Genomic DNA, 19,402 nt, shown 5'->3' with positions numbered 1-19,402 from the left:
ATTGGTGTCTGAACAGTCAGGGAGACACTATTACTGTTTTTTTCTACTGCAAAAAAGGCCAAAAACAGGATAATACAGAGATTTGACCCATGGAACTGCAAAACCACAGTTCTATTTTTCTGGCCTACACCAGACTCTTTTAAACAGATATATTGGTGAATGAACAGTCACAGACACACTAAATTTTTTTTTTTTTTTGGGGGGGGGGATACCAAAAGGTTAATAAGATTCGTATTTGTACAGTCTGACTGAGGAAAAAAAAAAATACAGGATTTAGACGAAAAAAAAAAATAATTTTTCCTGGCCCCTGAGTCCGGGGTGATAAGTCTAGCAATTTGACCAACAGGAGCACACAGTACTGTAATGCAGCGTTTGCTGGTATAACCACTGTGTCTCCTATACAGCCTGCCTGCCTGATATCTGGGATGGATATTAGTCCTGAGATGGACTGTTTGTTTGATTTTGCAGGCTTTAGAGACCCTACACTACCTATTTCGCACTATATATCTCTCCCTAACTCAGCAGCACTGACCCTACACTGGCTGATCCGGAGCGACTGTGTCCAAGATGGCGGTGCCCGGTTTCAAATACTCGAGGTGACGCTGTACTGCCAGCCAATCACTGTAATGCTCACAAACAACATGGCTGCGGCATTACAGTGACTGGCTGGCAATCCCTGCAAGTTCATTGGCTCTGTAAAGAGCGCCAAACGTGCAGGGCGGAGACCCGAGCTCCCGCCCGAGTAACCCGGAAATGCTCGGTGCTCGCCGAACATCCCGTGTAGCATGATGCTCGGGCGAGTAACGAGCAGTGTCGAACATGCTCGCTCAACACTATTGAACAACCTCTTGAGGCAATCACTGCAATCAAATGATTCCTGTAACTGTCAATGAGACTTCTGCACCTCTCAACAGGTATTTTGGCCCACTCCTCATTAGCAAACTGCTCCAGTTGTCTCGTGTTTGAAGATTGCCTTTTCCAGATGGCATGTTTCAGCTCTTTCCAAAGATGCTCAATAGGATTTAGGTCAGGACTCTTAGAAAGCCACTTCAGGATAGTCCAATGTTTTCCTCTTTGCCATTCTTGGGTGTTTTTAGCTGTGTGTTTTGGGTCATTATCTTGTTGCAAGACCCATGACCTGTGACTGAGACCAAGCTTTCTGACATTGGGCAGCACATTTCTCTCTAGAATCCCTTGATAGTCTTGAGATTTCATTGTACCCTGTACAGATTCAAGACACCCTGTGCCAGATGTAGCAAAGCAGCCCCAGAACATAACAGAGCCTCCACCATGTTTCACAGTAGGGACAGTGTTCTTTTCTTGATATGCTTCATTTTTCCATCTGTGAACAGAGAGCTGAAGTGCCTTGCCAAAAACTTACATTTATGTCTCATCTGTCCATAGGAGATTCTCCCAGAAGCTTTGTGGCTTGTTAACATGTAGTTTGGCAAATTCCAATCTGGCTTTTTTATTATTATTTTTTCAACAATGGTGTTCTCCTTGTTCGCCTCCCATGAAGTCCACTTTGGATCAAACAACGACGGATGGTACGATCTGACACTGATGTTCCTTGAGCTTGAAGTTCACCTTTAATCTCTTTAGAAGTTATCTTGGGCTCTGTTGTTAACATTCGTATTATCCGTCTCTTTGATTTGTCATCAATTTTCCTCCTGAGGCCACGTCCAGAGAGGTTGGCTACAGTCCCATGGATCTTAAATTTCTGAATAATATGTGCAACTGCAGTCATGAACATCAAGCTACTTGGAGATGGTTTTATAACCTTTATTTTTAACATGCTTGTCTATAATTTTCTTTCTAATCTCCTGAGACAACTCTTTCCTTTGCTTCCTCTGGTCCATGTTGAGTGTGGTACACACCATGTCACCAAACAGCACAGTGAGTATCTGTAGCCCTATATACAGCACAGTGAGTATCTGTAACCCTATATACAAGCACAGTGAGTATCTGTAGCTCTATATACAGCACAGTGGGTATCTGTAGCTCTATATACAGGCACAGTGAGTATCTGTAGCCCTATATACAGGCACAGTGAGTATCTGTAACTCTATATACAGGCACAGTGAGTATCTGTAGCCCTATATACAGGCACAGTGAGTATCTGTAGCTCTATATACAGGCACAGTGAGTATCTGCAGCCCTATATATAGCACAGTGAGTATCTGTAGCCCTATATACAGCACAGTGAGTATCTGTAGTCCTATATATAGCACAGTGAGTATCTGTAGCCCTATATACAGGCCCACTGACTGATTACAAGATTGTAGACACCTGTGATGCTAATTAGTGGACACCACTTCATTTAACATGTCCCTTTTGTCACATTATTTTCAGGGGTACCATCATTTCTGTCCAGGCCGATTTCATGAGATTAATTAATTTTTAAATTCAGTGGAAGCAGAAAAGCAATGTCTGACTTTCATTTGTTCATTTTCATAGATTTTTAATTTATTATTACTTTTGTCAGATTCAAGTTATTTCTGTGACCATTGTGGATTTTTCTTTCATTAAACGGGGGATACCAACAATTTTGACCACGTGTGTATAAATTTTTTTGGACAAATGACAAATACAATTCAATAAAGGAAAATTGTGTTAAAATAGGGGGGAACACAAGAAGGCGCCAAAACAGCTGGAGGACGAAGATGGACAATAATATTAAGTCTATAATAAATACATATATAGTAATATGTGAAAATAAATAATGAGGGGATAAGTGGACAAGTAATAAATCTAATAAGGCAAAAATGAATGCCAAATGGATAATCTACAGTGAATTGTGAACGAATCAATAAAAACATAGTGCAGGCAAACATAAAAGACCACCTTTCCCATAGATTCATCCTACTGCAATGGCGCCATTCCCAAAGTGTGTTTCGGCTCAAGCATATAGAACTTTCTGAAAAGGCAGGTGCGAGCAAGACGACCTACAAACCTGGATCAGTTACACCAGTTTTGTCAGGAGGAATCGGCCCAAATTCCGACCAACTATTGTGAGAAGCTTGTGGAAGGTAATGACCCAAATCATTCAGTTTAATGGCAATGGGACCAAATACTAATGAAATGTATGGAAACTTTTGACTTTGCAGTAAGTAATAAAAATGCCTTAAAACATTCTCTCTGTCTCATTATTCTGGCATTTGGCAAATATTAAACATTATGGTAATCCTAATTGACCTAAAACAGGAAAGGTTTATTCTGATTTCATGTCAGATATTGAGAAAAACATGGAGATGTGTCTTTTTATATAGTGTATGGAAACTTCTGGTTTCAACTGTCTATTCAGGTGGTATAATCCGGGCATCTCCGGTATATAATTATCTATGTACAGCTGGTATAACCTGGGCATCTTCTGTATATAGAGATGTGTACAGTGCTGGTGGGGGCCTTGGTTGCTGCGTTTTCTGCTGGTCCATGCAGGATAAGGGTATGTGCCCACGTAGCGTTTTACAAGCATATATGCTGCGGAATTTCCGCAGCGTAAATGCTTCAAAAACGCTTGGTAATCCGCCCCCCATGGTCCCCAATGACAAGCCGCACTTTCAATGCCCATGCTGCGGATTTTTCCGCAGCATTTATGCTGCGCTCAAAAATCCGCAGCATGTCCATTAATTTTGCGGACACGCAGCGTAATCGCCGCCATTGACTTGCATTGAGACGCATAATATCCGTATCAGTACATTTGTACACACGGATATTATGCGTTTCAATGTGCGGATGGTACCCAAGTCTGGAGGAGAGGAGACTCTCATCCAGACCCAGGTACCATAGAAACTGTAAAAAAAGAATTTAAAATAAAAAAATAAAGTTTATACTCACCTTCCGATGTCCTCCCGGTGTTATCTCTGCCGCGTCCGCTCTCTTGCAATGCTCCCGCTGTTGTGAAGGACCTGCCATGACATCACTGAGTCATGTGACCCATCACATGGCTCAATGACGTCACCGCAGGTCCTTCAACACCACCGCGAGCCGCCCAACACATCGGACGCGGCAGAGAGAACACCGGGAGGACACCGGAAGGTGAGTATAAACTTTATTTTTTACCATTTTATTCTTTTTTTTTTAACTAACTTGGTCACACTACTATAAATCCATGCCGGTTGGATGGATTTATATAGTGTGACCAAGTTGTCAAGCACTTTCCTAGTGATGCTAAAATCGCTTGGAAAAGCGCTTGATAACCCGCATGCAGAGATGCAAGTGAAGAACGCTTGACAAACGCTTCTACCTGGCGGGAAAAACGCATGTAAAATCCGCATGCATTCATCCTGCCAGGGAGACGCGGAAAAAATATGCAGCATTTCTGCATCGTGGGCACATAGCCTAATAAGTAAGTTCCTGGGAGAGGGAATAGCTGCTGACCACTGTGTATTCACCACCAGATACAAGCACTTTCTTGGAAATCAGACTATTTGCTTGTTCCTATGTGATAAACTCTGGGGCAGCTCTGGCCAGTGTGAGATCAGTGTCACAGCAATGGCCGCTGTCTATTTTGGTGAGACACCTGCTCGGCTGAGTGACCATAGGCAGGGCACAGACATCTCACTGGGACAGAGGGAGGGGGACGACCACTCCCAGCTCAGTGCAGAGGGAGAACGCTGCTGCTATACCCAGCTGCAATGCTGAGAGTATTCATCCTCCACGCTGAGAATGTGCAGACCCCTGACTCCGACATCAGCGATGCCTACTGCTCGGTGGTCTTCCAGGGTAAGAGGCTGGCTGGGGTTCAGCAGGGCGCTAACGGGCAGGGGGGCTTACACTGCATGGAGATGACTCTGCAGCTTACAACAGCTGAGGGTATTTATGGAGAGTAAAGAGATGACCTGGAAGCATCGAATATCCGATCTCCTGGGCCCAAGATCCAGAGAACGGAGACACCCAGCTGGGACATGTCCCATAACTGGTACACCCTCAGGGACACCTAGTAGTATTATTATTAGTGCCACCATTATTATTCTTACTGGTAGTAACATTATTTTTAGTATCGATAATTGCATTGTATTATCTGCAGATAAAATATTCATGGCGAGGCCCATCGCTGTATTACCGAGGTGTTCGTAGCATTGCTTCCAGGGGTAGACCAGTAATACATAGGTAATGGGTAACGTATCTGTGGTGCCATCATGTACGTAATGTGTACACTATATGGAAATTATCCTCAAATTTCACCACCACGATAATGTCTTGGATACATTCATACTTGGCAACTTTTGCTGCTTGGCATCAGCGAGGCTTTCAGTTTTGTGTTGGGCAAAGTTTGTCCTTTGAAATTCTTGCCTGTAGCCTAACCCCCTTTTAGAGACCACAGCTCACAACTTGTCCCACTCTAGACCCTCCAAACACCAGGACACGGAAAAAAAAATTGACTCTGGCTGCTTCTGGAGGGTCCTAGAAGGCCTGGAAGACGTCTTATCCAGGAGGTGTTTTTGGCTGTTCCAGGAGACTTGACAAGTATGGCCATATGGAAACTGTACCAATGCAAGTCATAGATTAGGGGAATGCTGCCACCTGTCCATAGCAGCTGTCTATCCCTATCCCTATGTTATATTCTATCCCTATGTCATATCATGAAGCATAAATTACAAGATTGCGTCCTATACTCATGGGCTGCATTGATCAACCATAATCTTGTACAAATGTCAGCCAATATCCCCTGGACCCATTCAATGCCAGGGGTCCACACACAAAACAGTAGCCTGAGTGCTACCACATCTGTAGATTTGTTGCAATGTATCCAGTCCAAACTACTTCAAGAGTCTGGACTAGAGGCTGATACTATTTACTAGTGTAAGTAAAATGTATCATAAGTGAAGACTGGGGAAATGTCTGCGCTGATGTTGTATTTTCACATTGTATCAAATCCTTCAACCATAAGTGCAGGTCCAGCAAGAAGCATTTATCCAGAAAGTGTTTTCAGCCTCTGTATGTGCACAGAAATGTTTTTCGATTTGTTTACAGCAAGGACAGATGTTAGAATAAGACATGACTATTCCGCATTCTTCACACAAGTTCATCTCACTGGAGAAATAATGGGATAAATAGACAAATCTGCAAATCCATTTGTTTAAAAATGATGTCCTCATTTCTCTGAAAAATCACTTTAAAGTGCCGTCCACTATGGCCTCCTTCTGTGTAACCTAATGTTCACTGACTGTTGTCAAGTGTAATCCCCCTCCAGCAGCAGAAACATTGAGATGGATTACAGGAAGCGGGGGCAGAACTTTGTCGCTCTATAAGGCTATGTGCACACGATGCAGAAATGCTCAGGATTTTTTCCTGAGCGTTTCTGCATCTCCCTGGCAGAAATAAACGCATGCGGATTGTACATGCGGATTGTACATGCGGATTGTACATGCGGATTGTACATGCGTTTTCCTGCCAGGGACATGTGGAAATGGAGCGTTATTCACTTACATTTCCGCATGCGGATTGACAAGCGCTTTCCAAGCGATTAGCATCACTTGGAAAGTGCTTGTGACAACTAGGTCACACTATATAAATCCATGCAACCGGCATGGATTTATATAGTGTGACCGAGAGAGTGGTTAAAAATAAATAAATAAATATATACTTACCCTCCGATGGCCCGCGCTGTCTTGCTTCGCTCGGTCCCGGCTGCCGTGGATTGAAAGACCTGCCGACGTCAGCGTCGCGTGACCCGTCACATGACTCTGACGTCAGCGCAGGTCCTTCAATCCAATGCAAAGTGCCGGGAAGCAAACAGGAGCGCACCGCTGGCCGCCAGAAGGTAAGTATACATTAATTTTTTATTTTATTCTTTTTTTACAGATTTTTTAATGGTACCTGGGTGTGGATGAGACTCTCCTCTCCTCTACACCCAGGTACCATCCGTACATTAGAACGCGTGGATTACGCATCTACATATACAGTGATGCGTAATCCATGCGGTCTAATGCAAGTCAATGGCGGCGAAGACGCAGCACTTCCGCAAAATAATTGGTAATGCTGCGTTTTTTTCCGCAATGATAATTCGCAGCGGAAATTTCCGCAGCATGTGCACAACACATGCGGATTATCATTGGGGAACATGGCGGGCCTTCTACCAAGCGTTTTTAATGCGTTTCCGCAGCTGCAAAAACGCTGCGGAAACGCATCGTGTGCACATGAGGGGGTGATGTTCTGTCTCTACTAGAAGTGAGAGTGGCTCTTTGTAAATCTACAGGAAGTACAGTGGGTCTCTGACTTTCTACAGGCAGTGGAGGCAGGTCTTTGTCTCTCTATAGAAAGTGGGGGAAGGTCTTTGTAGCACTACAAGAAGTGAGGGCAGGTCTCTGTCTCTGCAGTAAGTGGGAGCAGGTCTTTGTCTCTCTACAGTAAGTGGAGGCAGGTCTCTGTCTCTGCAGTAAGTGGGAGCAGGTCTCTGTCTCTCTACAGTAAGTGGGGGCAGGTCTCTGTCTCTGCAGTAAGTGGGAGCAGGTCTCTGTCTCTCTACAGTAAGTGGAGGCAGGTCTCTGTCTGTACAATAAGTGGAGGCAGGTCTCTGTCTCTACAGTAAGTGGGAGCAGGTCTCTGTGTACAATAAGTGGGGGCTGGTCTCTGTGTACAGTAAGTGGGAGCAGGTCTATGTCTCTACAGTAAGTGGGAGCAGGTCTATGTCTCTACAGTAAGTGGGAGCAGGTCTCTGTCTCTACAGTAAGTGGGAGCAGGTCTATGTCTCTACAGTAAGTGGGAGCAGGTCTATGTCTCTACAGTAAGTGGGAGCAGGTCTATGTCTCTACAGTAAGTGGGAGCAGGTCTCTGTGTACAATAAGTGGGGGCTGGTCTCTGTGTACAGTAAGTGGGAGCAGGTCTATGTCTCTACAGTAAGTGGGAGCAGGTCTATGTCTCTACAGTAAGTGGGGGCTGGTCTCTGTCTCTCTACAGTAAGTGGGGGCTGGTCTCTGTCTCTACAGTAAGTGGGAGCGGGTCTATGTCTCTACAGTAAGTGGGAGCGGGTCTATGTCTCTACAGTAAGTGGGAGCAGGTCTATGTCTCTACAGTAAGTGGGAGCAGGTCTATGTCTCTACAGTAAGTGGGAGCAGGTCTCTGTGTACAATAAGTGGGGGCTGGTCTCTGTGTACAGTAAGTGGGAGCAGGTCTATGTCTCTACAGTAAGTGGGAGCTGGTCTATGTCTGTACAATAAGTGGAGGCAGGTCTATGTCTCTACAGTAAGTGGGAGCTGGTCTATGTCTCTACAGTAAGTGGGAGCAGGTCTATGTCTCTACAGTAAGTGGGGGCTGGTCTCTGTCTCTCTACAGTAAGTGGGGGCTGGTCTCTGTCTCTACAGTAAGTGGGAGCGGGTCTATGTCTCTACAGTAAGTGGGAGCGGGTCTATGTCTCTACAGTAAGTGGGAGCAGGTCTATGTCTCTACAGTAAGTGGGAGCAGGTCTATGTCTCTACAGTAAGTGGGAGCAGGTCTCTGTGTACAATAAGTGGGGGCTGGTCTCTGTGTACAGTAAGTGGGAGCAGGTCTATGTCTCTACAGTAAGTGGGAGCTGGTCTATGTCTGTACAATAAGTGGAGGCAGGTCTATGTCTCTACAGTAAGTGGGAGCAGGTCTCTGTCTCTACAGTAAGTGGGAGCAGGTCTATGTCTCTACAGTAAGTGGAGGCAAGTCTATGTCTGTACAATAAGTGGGGGCTGGTCTCTGTGTACAGTAAGTGGGAGCAGGTCTATGTCTCTACAGTAAGTGGGAGCTGGTCTCTGTCTGTACAATAAGTGGAGGTAGGTCTATGTCTCTACAGTAAGTGGTGGCAGGTCTATGTCTCTACAGTAAGTGGGAGCAGGTCTATGTCTCTACAGTAAGTGGGAGCAGGTCTATGTCTCTACAGTAAGTGGGAGCAGGTCTATGTCTCTACAGTAAGTGGAGGCAAGTCTATGTCTGTACAATAAGTGGGGGCTGGTCTCTGTGTACAGTAAGTGGGAGCAGGTCTATGTCTCTACAGTAAGTGGGAGCTGGTCTATGTCTGTACAATAAGTGGAGGCAGGTCTATGTCTCTACAGTAAGTGGGAGCTGGTCTATGTCTCTACAGTAAGTGGGAGCAGGTCTATGTCTCTACAGTAAGTGGGAGCAGGTCTCTGTCTCTACAGTAAGTGGGAGCAGGTCTATGTCTCTACAGTAAGTGGGAGCAGGTCTATGTCTCTACAGTAAGTGGGAGCAGGTCTATGTCTGTACAATAAGTGGAGGCAGGTCTCTGTCTCTACAGTAAGTGGGAGCTGGTCTCTGTCTCTACAGTAAGTGGAGGCAGGTCTTTGTCTCTACAGTAAGTGGGAGCAGGTCTATGTCTCTACAGTAAGTGGGAGCTGGTCTATGTCTCTACAGTAAGTGGAGGCAGGTCTTTGTCTCTACAGTAAGTGGGAGCAGGTCTATGTCTCTACAGTAAGTGGGAGCTGGTCTATGTCTCTACAGTAAGTGGGAGCAGGTCTATGTCTGTACAATAAGTGGAGGCAGGTCTCTGTCTCTACAGTAAGTGGGAGCTGGTCTATGTCTCTACAGTAAGTGGGAGCAGGTCTCTGTGTACAGTAAGTGGTGGCAGGTCTCTGTCTCTACAGTAAGTGGGAGCAGGTCTATGTCTCTACAGTAAGTGGGAGCTGGTCTATGTCTCTACAGTAAGTGGGAGCTGGTCTATGTCTCTACAGTAAGTGGGAGATGGTCTATGTCTGTACAATAAGTGGAGGCAGGTCTCTGTCTCTACAGTAAGTGGGAGCTGGTCTATGTCTCTACAGTAAGTGGGAGCAGGTCTCTGTGTACAGTAAGTGGTGGCAGGTCTCTGTCTCTACAGTAAGTGGTGGCAGGTCTCTGTCAGTACAGTAAGTGGGAGCAGGTCTCTGTCTGTACAATAAGTGGAGGCAGGTCTCTGTCTCTACAGTAAGTGGGAGCTGGTCTCTGTATGTACAATAAGTGGAGGCAGGTCTCTGTCTCTACAATAAGTGGGAGCAGGTCTCTGTCTGTACAATAAGTGGAGGCAGGTCTCTGTCTCTACAGTAAGTGGGAGCAGGTCTCTGTCTCTACAGTAAGTGGGAGCAGGTCTCTGTCTCTCAACAGTAAGTGGAGGCAGGTCTCTGTCTCTACAGTAAGTGGTGGCAGGTCTCTGTCTCTCTACAGTAAGTGGAGGCAGGTCTATGTCTCTACAGTAAGTGGTGGCAGGTCTCTGTCTCTCTACAGTAAGTGGAGGCAGGTCTATGTCTCTACAGTAAGTGGGAGCAGGTCTCTGTCTCTACAGTAAGTGGAGGCAGGTCTCTGTCTCTACAGTAAGTGGTGGCAGGTCTCTATCTCTGCAGTAAGTGGGAGCAGGTCTCTGTCTCTCTACAGTAAGTGGAGGCAGGTCTCTGTCTACAGTAAGTGGGAGCAGGTCTCTGTCTGTACAATAAGTGGAGGCAGGTCTCTGTCTCTGCAGTAAGTGGGGCTGGTCTCTGTCTCTACAGTAAGTGGGGGCTGGTCTCTATCTCTACAGTAAGTGGGGGCTGGTCTCTGTCTCTACAGTAAGTGGGGGCGGGTCTATTGCGCTACTGTAAGTGGAGGCAGGTCTCTGTCACTACTGTAAGTGGGGGCAGGTATCTGTCAGTACAGTAAGTGGGGGCAGGTCTCTGTCTCTACAGTAAGTGGGGGCAGGTCTCTGTCTCTGTCTCTATAGTAAGTGGGGGCTGGTCTCTATCTCTACAGTAAGTGGGGGCTGGTCTCTGTCTCTACAGTAAGTGGGGGCGGGTCTATTGCGCTACTGTAAGTGGAGGCAGGTCTCTGTCACTACAGTAAGTGGAGGCAGGTATCTGTCAGTACAGTAAGTGGGGGCAGGTCTCTGTCTCTACAGTAAGTGGGGGCAGGTCTCTGTCTCTACAGTAAGTGGGGGCAGGTCTCTGTCTCTACAGTAAGTGGGAGCTGGTCTCTATCTCTACAGTAAGTGGGGGCGGGTCTATTGCGCTACTGTAAGTGTAGGCAGGTCTCTGTCACTACAGTAAGTGGGGGCAGGTATCTGTCAGTACAGTAAGTGGGGGCAGGTATCTGTCAGTACAGTAAGTGGGGGCTGGTCTCTGTCTCTACTGTATGTGGGAGCTGGTCTCTATCTCTACAGTAAGTGGGGGCTGGCCTCTGTCTCTAAAGTAAGTGGGGGCAGGTCTATTGCGCTACCATAAATGGAGGCAGGTCTCTGTCTCTACAGTAAGTGGGATCTGGTCTCTGACTCTCTACAGTAAGTGGGAGCAGGTCTCTGTCTCTACAGTAAGTGGAGGCAGGTCTCTGTCTCTACAGTAAATGGAGGCAGGTCTCTGTCTACAGTAAGTGGGAGCTGGTCTCTGTCTGTACAATAAGTGGAGGCAGGTCTTTGTCTCTGCAGTAAGTGGGAGCAGGTCTATGTCTCTACAGTAAGTGGGAGCAGGTCTCTGTCTCTCAACAGTAAGTGGAGGCAGGTCTCTGTCTCTCTACAGTAAGTGGCGGCATGTCTATGTCTCTACAGTAAGTGGGAGCAGGTCTCTGTCTCTCTACAGTAAGTGGAGGCAGGTCTCTGTCTCTACAGTAAGTGGTGGCAGGTCTCTGTCTCTCTACAGTAAGTGGAAGCAGGTCTACGTCTCTACAGTATGTGGTGGCAGGTCTCTGTCTCTACAGTAAGTGGAGGCAGGTCTATGTCTACAGTAAGTGGGAGCAGGTCTCTGTCTCTACAGTAAGTGGAGGCAGGTCTCTGTCTCTACAGTAAGTGGTGGCAGGTCTCTGTCTCTGCAATAAGTGGGAGCAGGTCTCTGTCTTTCTACAGTAAGTGGAGGCAGGTCTCTGTCTACAGTAAGTGGGAGCAGGTCTCTGTCTGTACAATAAGTGGAGGCAAGTCTCTGTCTCTGCAGTAAGTGGGAGCAGGTCTATGTCTCTACAGTAAGTGGGAGCAGGTCTCTGTCTCTCAACAGTAAGTGGAGGCAGGTCTCTGTCTACAGTAAGTGGGGGCAGATCTCTGTCTACAGTAAGTGGGGGCTGGTCTCTGTCTCTACGGTAAGTGGGGGCTGGTCTATTGTGCTACCGTAAGTGGAGGCAGGTCTCTGTCACTACAGTAAGTGGGGGGCAGGTATCTGTCAGTACAGTAAGTGGGGGCAGGTCTCTGTCTCTACAGTAAGTGGAAGCTGGTCTCTATCTCTACAGTAAGTGGGGGCTGGTCTCTGTCTCTACAGTAAGTGGGGGCGGGTCTATTGCGCTACTGTAAGCGGAGGCAGGTCTCTGTCAGTACATTAAGTGGGGGGCAGGTATCTGTCAGTACAGTAAGTGGAGGTAGGTCTTTGTCTCTACAGTAAGTGGGAGCTGGTCTCTATCTCTACAGAAAGTGGGGGCTGGTCTCTGTCTCTACAGTAAGTGGGGGCGGGTCTATTGCGCTACTGTAAGTGGAGGCAGGTCTCTGTCACTACAGTAAGTGGGGGCAGGTATCTGTCAGTACTGTAAGTGGGGGCAGGTCTCTGTCTCTACAGTAAGTGGGGGAAGGTCTCTGTCTCTACAGTAAGTGGGGGCTGGTCTCTGTCTCTACGGTAAGTGGGGGCTGGTCTCTATCTCTACAGTAAGTGGGGGCTGGTCTCTGTCTCTACAGTAAGTGGGGGCGGGTCTATTGCGCTACTGTAAGTGAAGGCAGGTCTCTGTCACTACAGTAAGTGGGGCAGGTATCTGTCAGTACAGTAAGTGGGGGCAGGTCTCTGTCTCTACAGTAAGTGGGGGCAGGTCTCTGTCTCTACAGTAAGTGGGGGCTGGTCTCTGTCTCTACGGTAAGTGGGGGCTGGTCTCTATCTCTACAGTAAGTGGGGGCTGGTCTCTGTCTCTACAGTAAGTGGGGGCGGGTCTATTGCGCTACTGTAAGTGGAGGCAGGTCTCTGTCACTACAGTAAGTGGAGGCAGGTATCTGTCAGTACAGTAAGTGGGGTCAGGTCTATGTTTCTACAGTAAGTGGGGGCAGGTCTCTGTCTCTACAGTAAGTGGGGGCAGGTCTCTGTCTCTACAGTAAGTGGGGGCTGGTCTCTGTCTCTATGGTAAGTGGGGGCGGGTCTATTGCGCTACCGTAAGTGGAGGCAGGTCTCTGTCACTACAGTAAGTGGGGCAGGTATCTGTCAGTACAGTAAGTGGGGGCAGGTCTCTGTCTCTACAGTAAGTGGGAGCTGGTCTCTATCTCTACAGTAAGTGGGGGCTGGTCTCTGTCTCTACAGTAAGTGGGGGCGGGTCTATTGCGCTACTGTAAGTGGAGGCAGGTCTCTGTCACTACAGTAAGTGGGGGCAGGTATCTGTCAGTACAGTAAGTGGGGGCAGGTATCTGTCAGTACAGTAAGTGGGGGCTTGTCTCTGTCTCTACAGTAAGTGGGAGCTGGTCTCTATCTCTACAGTAAGTGGGGGCTGGCCTCTGTCTCTAAAGTATGTGGGGGCGGGTCTATTGCGCTACCATAAGTGGAGGCAGGTCTCTGTCTCTACAGTAAGTGGGATCTGGTCTCTGACTCTCTACAGTAAGTGGGAGCAGGTCTCTGTCTCTACAGTAAGTGGAGGCAGGTCTCTGTCTCTACAGTAAGTGGAGGCAGGTCTCTGACTCTCTACAGTAAGTGGGGGTAAGTCTCTTTCTTTACAGTAAGTGGGAGCTCGTCTTTATCTCTACAGTAAGTGGGGGCTGGTATCTGTCTCTACAGTAAGTGGGGGCGGGTCTATTGCGCTACTGTAAGTGGAGGCAGGTCTCTGTCACTACAGTAAGTGGGGGCAGGTATCTGTCAGTACAGTAAGTGGGGGCAGGTCTCTGTCTCTACAGTAAGTGGGGGCTGGTCTCTGTCTTTACAGTAAGTGGGGGCTGGTCTCTGTCTCTACGGTAAGTGGGGGCTGGTCTCTATCTCTACAGTAAGTGAGGGCGGGTCTATTGCGCTACTGTAAGTGGAGGCAGGTCTCTGTCATTACAGTAAGTGGGGGCAGGTATCTGTCAGTACTGTAAGTGGGGGCAGGTCTCTGTCTCTACAGTAAGTGGGGGCAGGTCTCTGTCTCTACACTAAGTGGGGGCAGGTCTCTGTCTCTACAGTAAGTGGGGGCTGGTCTCTGTCTCTATGGTAAGTGGGGGCGGGTCTATTGCGCTACCGTAAGTGGAGGCAGGTCTCTGTCACTACAGTAAGTGGGGCCGGTATCTGTCAGTACAGTAAGTGGGGGCAGGTCTCTGTCTCTACAGTAAGTGGGAGCTGGTCTCTATCTCTACAGTAAGTGGGGGCAGGTCTCTGTCTCTACAGTAAGTGGGGGCGGGTCTATTGCGCTACTGTAAGTGGAGGCAGGTCTCTGTCACTACAGTAAGTGGGGGCAGGTATCTGTCAGTACAGTAAGTGGGGGCAGGTATCTGTCAGTACAGTAAGTGGGGGCTGGTCTCTGTCTCTACAGTAAGTGGGAGCTGGTCTCTATCTCTACAGTAAGTGGGGGCTGGCCTCTGTCTCTAAAGTAAGTGGGGCGGGTCTATTGCGCTACCATAAGTGGAGGCTGGTCTCTGTCTCTACAGTAAGTGGGATCTGGTCTCTGACTCTCTACAGTAAGTGGGAGCAGGTCTCTGTCTCTACAGTAAGTGGAGGCAGGTCTCTGTCTCTACAGTAAGTGGAGGCAGGTCTCTGACTCTCTACAGTAAGTGGGGGCAGGTCTCTGTCTTTAGAGTAAGTGGAGGCAGGTCTCTGACTCTCTACAGTAAGTGGGAGCAGGTCTCTGTCTTTAGAGTAAGTGGAGGCAGGTCTCTGACTCTCTACAGTAAGTGGGGGCAGGTCTCTGTCTTTAGAGTAAGTGGAGGCAGGTCTCTGTCTACAGTAAGTGGAGGCAGGTCTCTGACTCTCTACAGTAAGTGGGAGCAGGTCTCTGTCTCTACAGTAAGTGGAGGTAGGTCTCTGTCTCTACAGTAAGTGGGAGAAGGTCTCTGTCTCTACAGTAAGTGGAGGTAGGTCTCTGTCTCTACAGTAAGTGGAGGCAGGTCTCTGACTCTCTACAGTAAGTGAAAGCAGGTCTCTGTCTTTCTACAGTAAGTGGGATCTGGTCTCTCTCTCTCTACAGTAAGTGGGAGCAGGTCTCTGTCTCTGCAGTAAGTGGGATCAGGTCTCTGTCTACAGTAAGTGGAGGCAGGTCTCTGACTCTCTACATTAAGGGGAGGTAGGTCTCTGTCTCTCTACAGTAAGTGGGGGCAGGTCTCTGACTCTCTGCAGTAAGTGGGAGCAGGTCTCTGTCTCTACAGTAAGTGGAGGTAGGTCTCTGTCTCTACAGTAAGTGGGAGCAGGTATCTGTCTCTGCAGTAAGTCTCTGCAGTATTTGGGGGCAGGTCTCTGTCTACAGTAAGTGGATGCAGGTCTCTGTCTCTCTACAGTAAGGGGAGGTAGGTCACTACAGTAAGTGGGGGCAGGTATCTGTCAGTACAGTAAGTGGGGGCAGGTCTCTCTCTCTACAGTAAGTGGGGGCAGGTCTCTGTCTCTACAGTAAGTGGGGGCTGGTCTCTGTCTCTACGGTAAGTTGGGGCTGGTCTCTATCTCTACAGTAAGTGGGGGCTGGTCTCTGTCTCTACAGTAAGTGGGGGTGGGTCTATTGCGCTACTGTAAGTGAAGGCAGGTCTCTGTCACTACAGTAAGTGAGGGCAGATATCTGTCAGTACAGTAAGTGGGGGCAGGTCTCTGTCTCTACAGTAAGTGGGGGCAGGTCTCTGTCTCTACAATAAGTGGGGGCTGGTCTCTGTCTCTACGGTAAGTGGGGGCTGGTCTCTGTCTCTACAGTAAGTGGGGGCTGGTCTCTGTCTCTATGGTAAGTGGGGGTGGGTCTATTGCGCTACCGTAAGTTGAGGCAGGTCTCTGTCACTACAGTAAGTGGGGCAGGTATCTGTCAGTACAGTAAGTGGGGGCAGGTCTCTGTCTCTACAGTAAGTGGGAGCTCGTCTCTATCTCTACAGTAAGTGGGGGCTGATCTCTGTCTCTACAGTAAGTGGGGGCGGGTCTATTGCGCTACTGTAAGTGGAGGCAGGTCTCTGTCACTACAGTAAGTGGGGGCAGGTATCTGTCAGTACAGTAAGTGGGGGCAGGTATCTGTCAGTACAGTAAGTGGGGGCTGGTCTCTGTCTCTACAGTAAGTGGGAGCTGGTCTCTATCTCTACAGTAAGTGGGGGCTGGCCTCTGTCTCTAAAGTAAGTGGGGGCGGGTCTATTGCGCTACCATAAGTGGAGGCAGGTCTCTGTCTCTACAGTAAGTGGGATCTGATCTCTGACTCTCTACAGTAAGTGGGAGCAGGTCTCTGTCTCTACAGTAAGTGGAGGCAGGTCTCTGTCTCTACAGTAAGTGGAGGCAGGTCTCTGACTCTCTACAGTAAGTGGGGGTAGGTCTCTGTCTCTACAGTAAGTGGGAGCTGGTCTCTATCTCTACAGTAAGTGGGGCCTGGTCTCTGTCTCTACAGTAAGTGGGGGCGGGTCTATTGCGCTACTGTAAGTGGAGGCAGGTCTCTGTCACTACAGTAAGTGGGGGCAGGTATCTGTCAGTACAGTAAGTGGGGGCAGGTCTCTGTCTCTACAGTAAGTGGGGGCAGGTCTCTGTCTTTACAGTAAGTGGGGGCTGGTCTCTGTCTCTACAGTAAGTGGGGGCTGGTCTCTATCTCTACAGTAAGTGGGGGCTGGTCTCTGTCTCTACAGTAAGTGAGAGCGGGTCTATTGCGCTACTGTAAGTGGAGGCAGGTCTCTGTCACTACAGTAAGTGGGGGCAGGTATCTGTCAGTACTGTAAGTGGGGGCAGGTCTCTGTCTCTACAGTAAGTGGGGGCAGGTCTCTGTCTCTACACTAAGTGGGGGCAGGTCTCTGTCTCTACAGTAAGTGCGGGCTGGTCTCTGTCTCTATGCTAAGTGGGGGCGGGTCTATTGCGCTACCGTAAGTGGAGGCAGGTCTCTGTCACTACAGTAAGTGGGGCCGGTATCTGTCAGTACAGTAAGTGGGGGCAGGTCTCTGTCTCTACAGTAAGTGGGAGCTGGTCTCTATCTCTACAGTAAGTGGGGGCAGGTCTCTGTCTCTACAGTAAGTGGGGGCGGGTCTATTGCGCTACTGTAAGTGGAGGCAGGTCTCTGTCACTACAGTAAGTGGGGGCAGGTATCTGTCAGTACAGTAAGTGGGGGCAGGTATCTGTCAGTACAGTAAGTGGGGGCTGGTCTCTGTCTCTACAGTAAGTGGGAGCTGGTCTCTATCTCTACAGTAAGTGGGGGCTGGCCTCTGTCTCTAAAGTAAGTGGGGGCGGGTCTATTGCGCTACCAGTGGAGGCAGGTCTCTGTCTCTACAGTAAGTGGGATCTGGTCTCTGACTCTCTACAGTAAGTGGGAGCAGGTCTCTGTCTCTACAGTAAGTGGAGGCAGGTCTCTGTCTCTACAGTAAGTGGAGGCAGGTCTCTGACTCTCTACAGTAAGTGGGGGCAGGTCTCTGTCTTTAGAGTAAGTGGAGGCAGGTCTCTGTCTACAGTAAGTGGAGGCAGGTCTCTGACTCTCTACAGTAAGTGGGAGCAGGTCTCTGTCTCTACAGTAAGTGGAGGTAGGTCTCTGTCTCTACAGTAAGTGGGAGAAGGTCTCTGTCTCTACAGTAAGTGGAGGTAGGTCTCTGTCTCTACAGTAAGTGGAGGCAGGTCTCTGACTCTCTACAGTAAGTGAAAGCAGGTCTCTGTCTTTCTACAGTAAGTGGGATCTGGTCTCTCTCTCTCTACAGTAAGTGGGAGCAGGTCTCTGTCTCTGCAGTAAGTGGGATCAGGTCTCTGTCTACAGTAAGTGGAGGCAGGTCTCTGACTCTCTACATTAAGGGGAGGTAGGTCTCTGTCTCTCTACAGTAAGTGGGGGCAGGTCTCTGACTCTCTGCAGTAAGTGTGAGCAGGTCTCTGTCTCTACAGTAAGTGGAGGTATGTCTCTATCTCTACAGTAAGTGGGAGCAGGTCTCTGTCTCTGCAGTAAGTGGGAGCAGGTCTCTGTCTCTGCAGTAAGTGGGGGCAGGTCTCTGTCTACAGTAAGTGGAGGCAGGTCTCTGTCTCTCTACAGTAAGGGGAGGTAGGTCTCTGTCTCTCTACAGTAAGTGGAGGTAGGTCTCTGTCTCTACAGTCAGTGGAAGCAAGTCACTGTCTCTGCAGTAAGTGGGGGCAGGTCTCTCTCTTTCTTTCTACAGTAAGTGGGGGCAGGTCTCTCTTTCTACAGCAATTGGAGCGGGTCTCTATTGCTCTACAGTAAGTGGGGGCAGGTCTCTGTCTTTCTTTCTGCAGTAAGTGGGGGCAGGTCTCTCTTTCTACTGCAATTGGAGCTGGTCTCTATTGCTCTACAGTAAGTAGGGGTGGGTCTTTGCTTCTCTAGAGGAAGTTGAGGTGGGTCTTTGCATCTCTACAGGCAGTGCATACATATATAACTGGGAGGAAAGCTTTCAATTCCATGCATTGACCAATGGCTGGAACAATGCATGTTGGGTAGTGAAAGTTCCATCTCCTGTAGTGCTGTCCAAATGCTGATGTAGAGGAACCATCCACTCAAGAATAAATAATTACTTCAATCATATTGGGACAGCTCCTGGATTTATTAGTCTGGATTGTGCACCAAAAGCAGTTTTACAATGTGGAAGGTGCGGGCAGCAGGATCCTGCTTTTTTACACTGTAATATTGAGATATTTATAGAAAGTTGCACATCTATTATTCCATGGTTATCATGTACGACATGTTTTTTTCTCTGGGTACAAAGACATAGAGTTAGAATGGTTGGGCAGAATTAGAAAAACATGGTTGCTTTCTTCAAAAATCCACATCTGATCTGCCCACACTCGTTATTCCAGCTCCACCCCATTGACTTCACGTGAAACGAGCATGTAGAAGGTGCTGTATTCTTCTTTTTTTTGAAGCCTTATGACTTTCAAATTAAGTTGGCCACAACTTTTTTTATGAAGTTTTCCACCATTTTAGTGTCAAAAGTAAAGTTCTGGTGCGAAATTCAAGTGTTAATATGTTCACTGTCATTTCCACAAACATTCCATAAATCAAGAGTGAAAGTAAATCTAAAAAACTGTGTGATATATCATATTAGAAAAATATACTTTTTTCCATTTATGCGCCACTTCTTCTCCCTGCCCAAGTTAAGACTGTCACGCAAGGTGTGTGAAAGACTAAGTGCAACACAAAGGGAAGCGGGAAAGGGAGCCCAGACTTTAGGGAAAGGAGGGAGTGGAGATCTCCTAGGCTGATATAACCCTGTCTCCACTAACGTCCCTATATTGGTTCTTCACCAATCGCTACACGCGAACCTAAACCCTGTATTTCGCTAGCGCTTGGCTCTGGATAGGAAAGGGGGGATGAGCACTAGTCGATCCCCACTAACAAAGACAACAAGGGAGACACACACGGGGGAAAGTAGGTTAGCTTTAGCCGACTTAAGAGAGATAACTCCAAGTGTCCTCCT

At 48.0% G+C, this 19,402-nt stretch overlaps 1 protein-coding gene across 3 annotated transcripts in view; it reads left to right on the top strand.

The window, feature by feature from the left end:
* The first annotated feature begins 4,561 nt into the window (after positions 1–4,561).
* Positions 4,562–19,402, top strand: part of DYSF (dysferlin) — a 680,318-nt gene continuing 665,477 nt past the window's right edge. For all 3 annotated transcript variants that reach the window (XM_073649582.1, XM_073649538.1, XM_073649592.1), the window contains exon 1: positions 4,562–4,725. In XM_073649582.1, coding sequence (XP_073505683.1) covers positions 4,638–4,725 — 88 coding nt within the window. In that variant the 5' untranslated portion in view covers positions 4,562–4,637. The remainder of the gene's footprint in view (positions 4,726–19,402) is intronic.

Source organism: Phyllobates terribilis, unplaced genomic scaffold, assembly GCF_046119375.1.
Source record: "Phyllobates terribilis strain yellow unplaced genomic scaffold, ASM4611937v1 Scaffold_1__5_contigs__length_1240528914, whole genome shotgun sequence".
Taxonomy (NCBI): domain Eukaryota; kingdom Metazoa; phylum Chordata; class Amphibia; order Anura; family Dendrobatidae; genus Phyllobates; species Phyllobates terribilis.
This window is presented reverse-complemented; position numbering and strand designations above follow the sequence as displayed.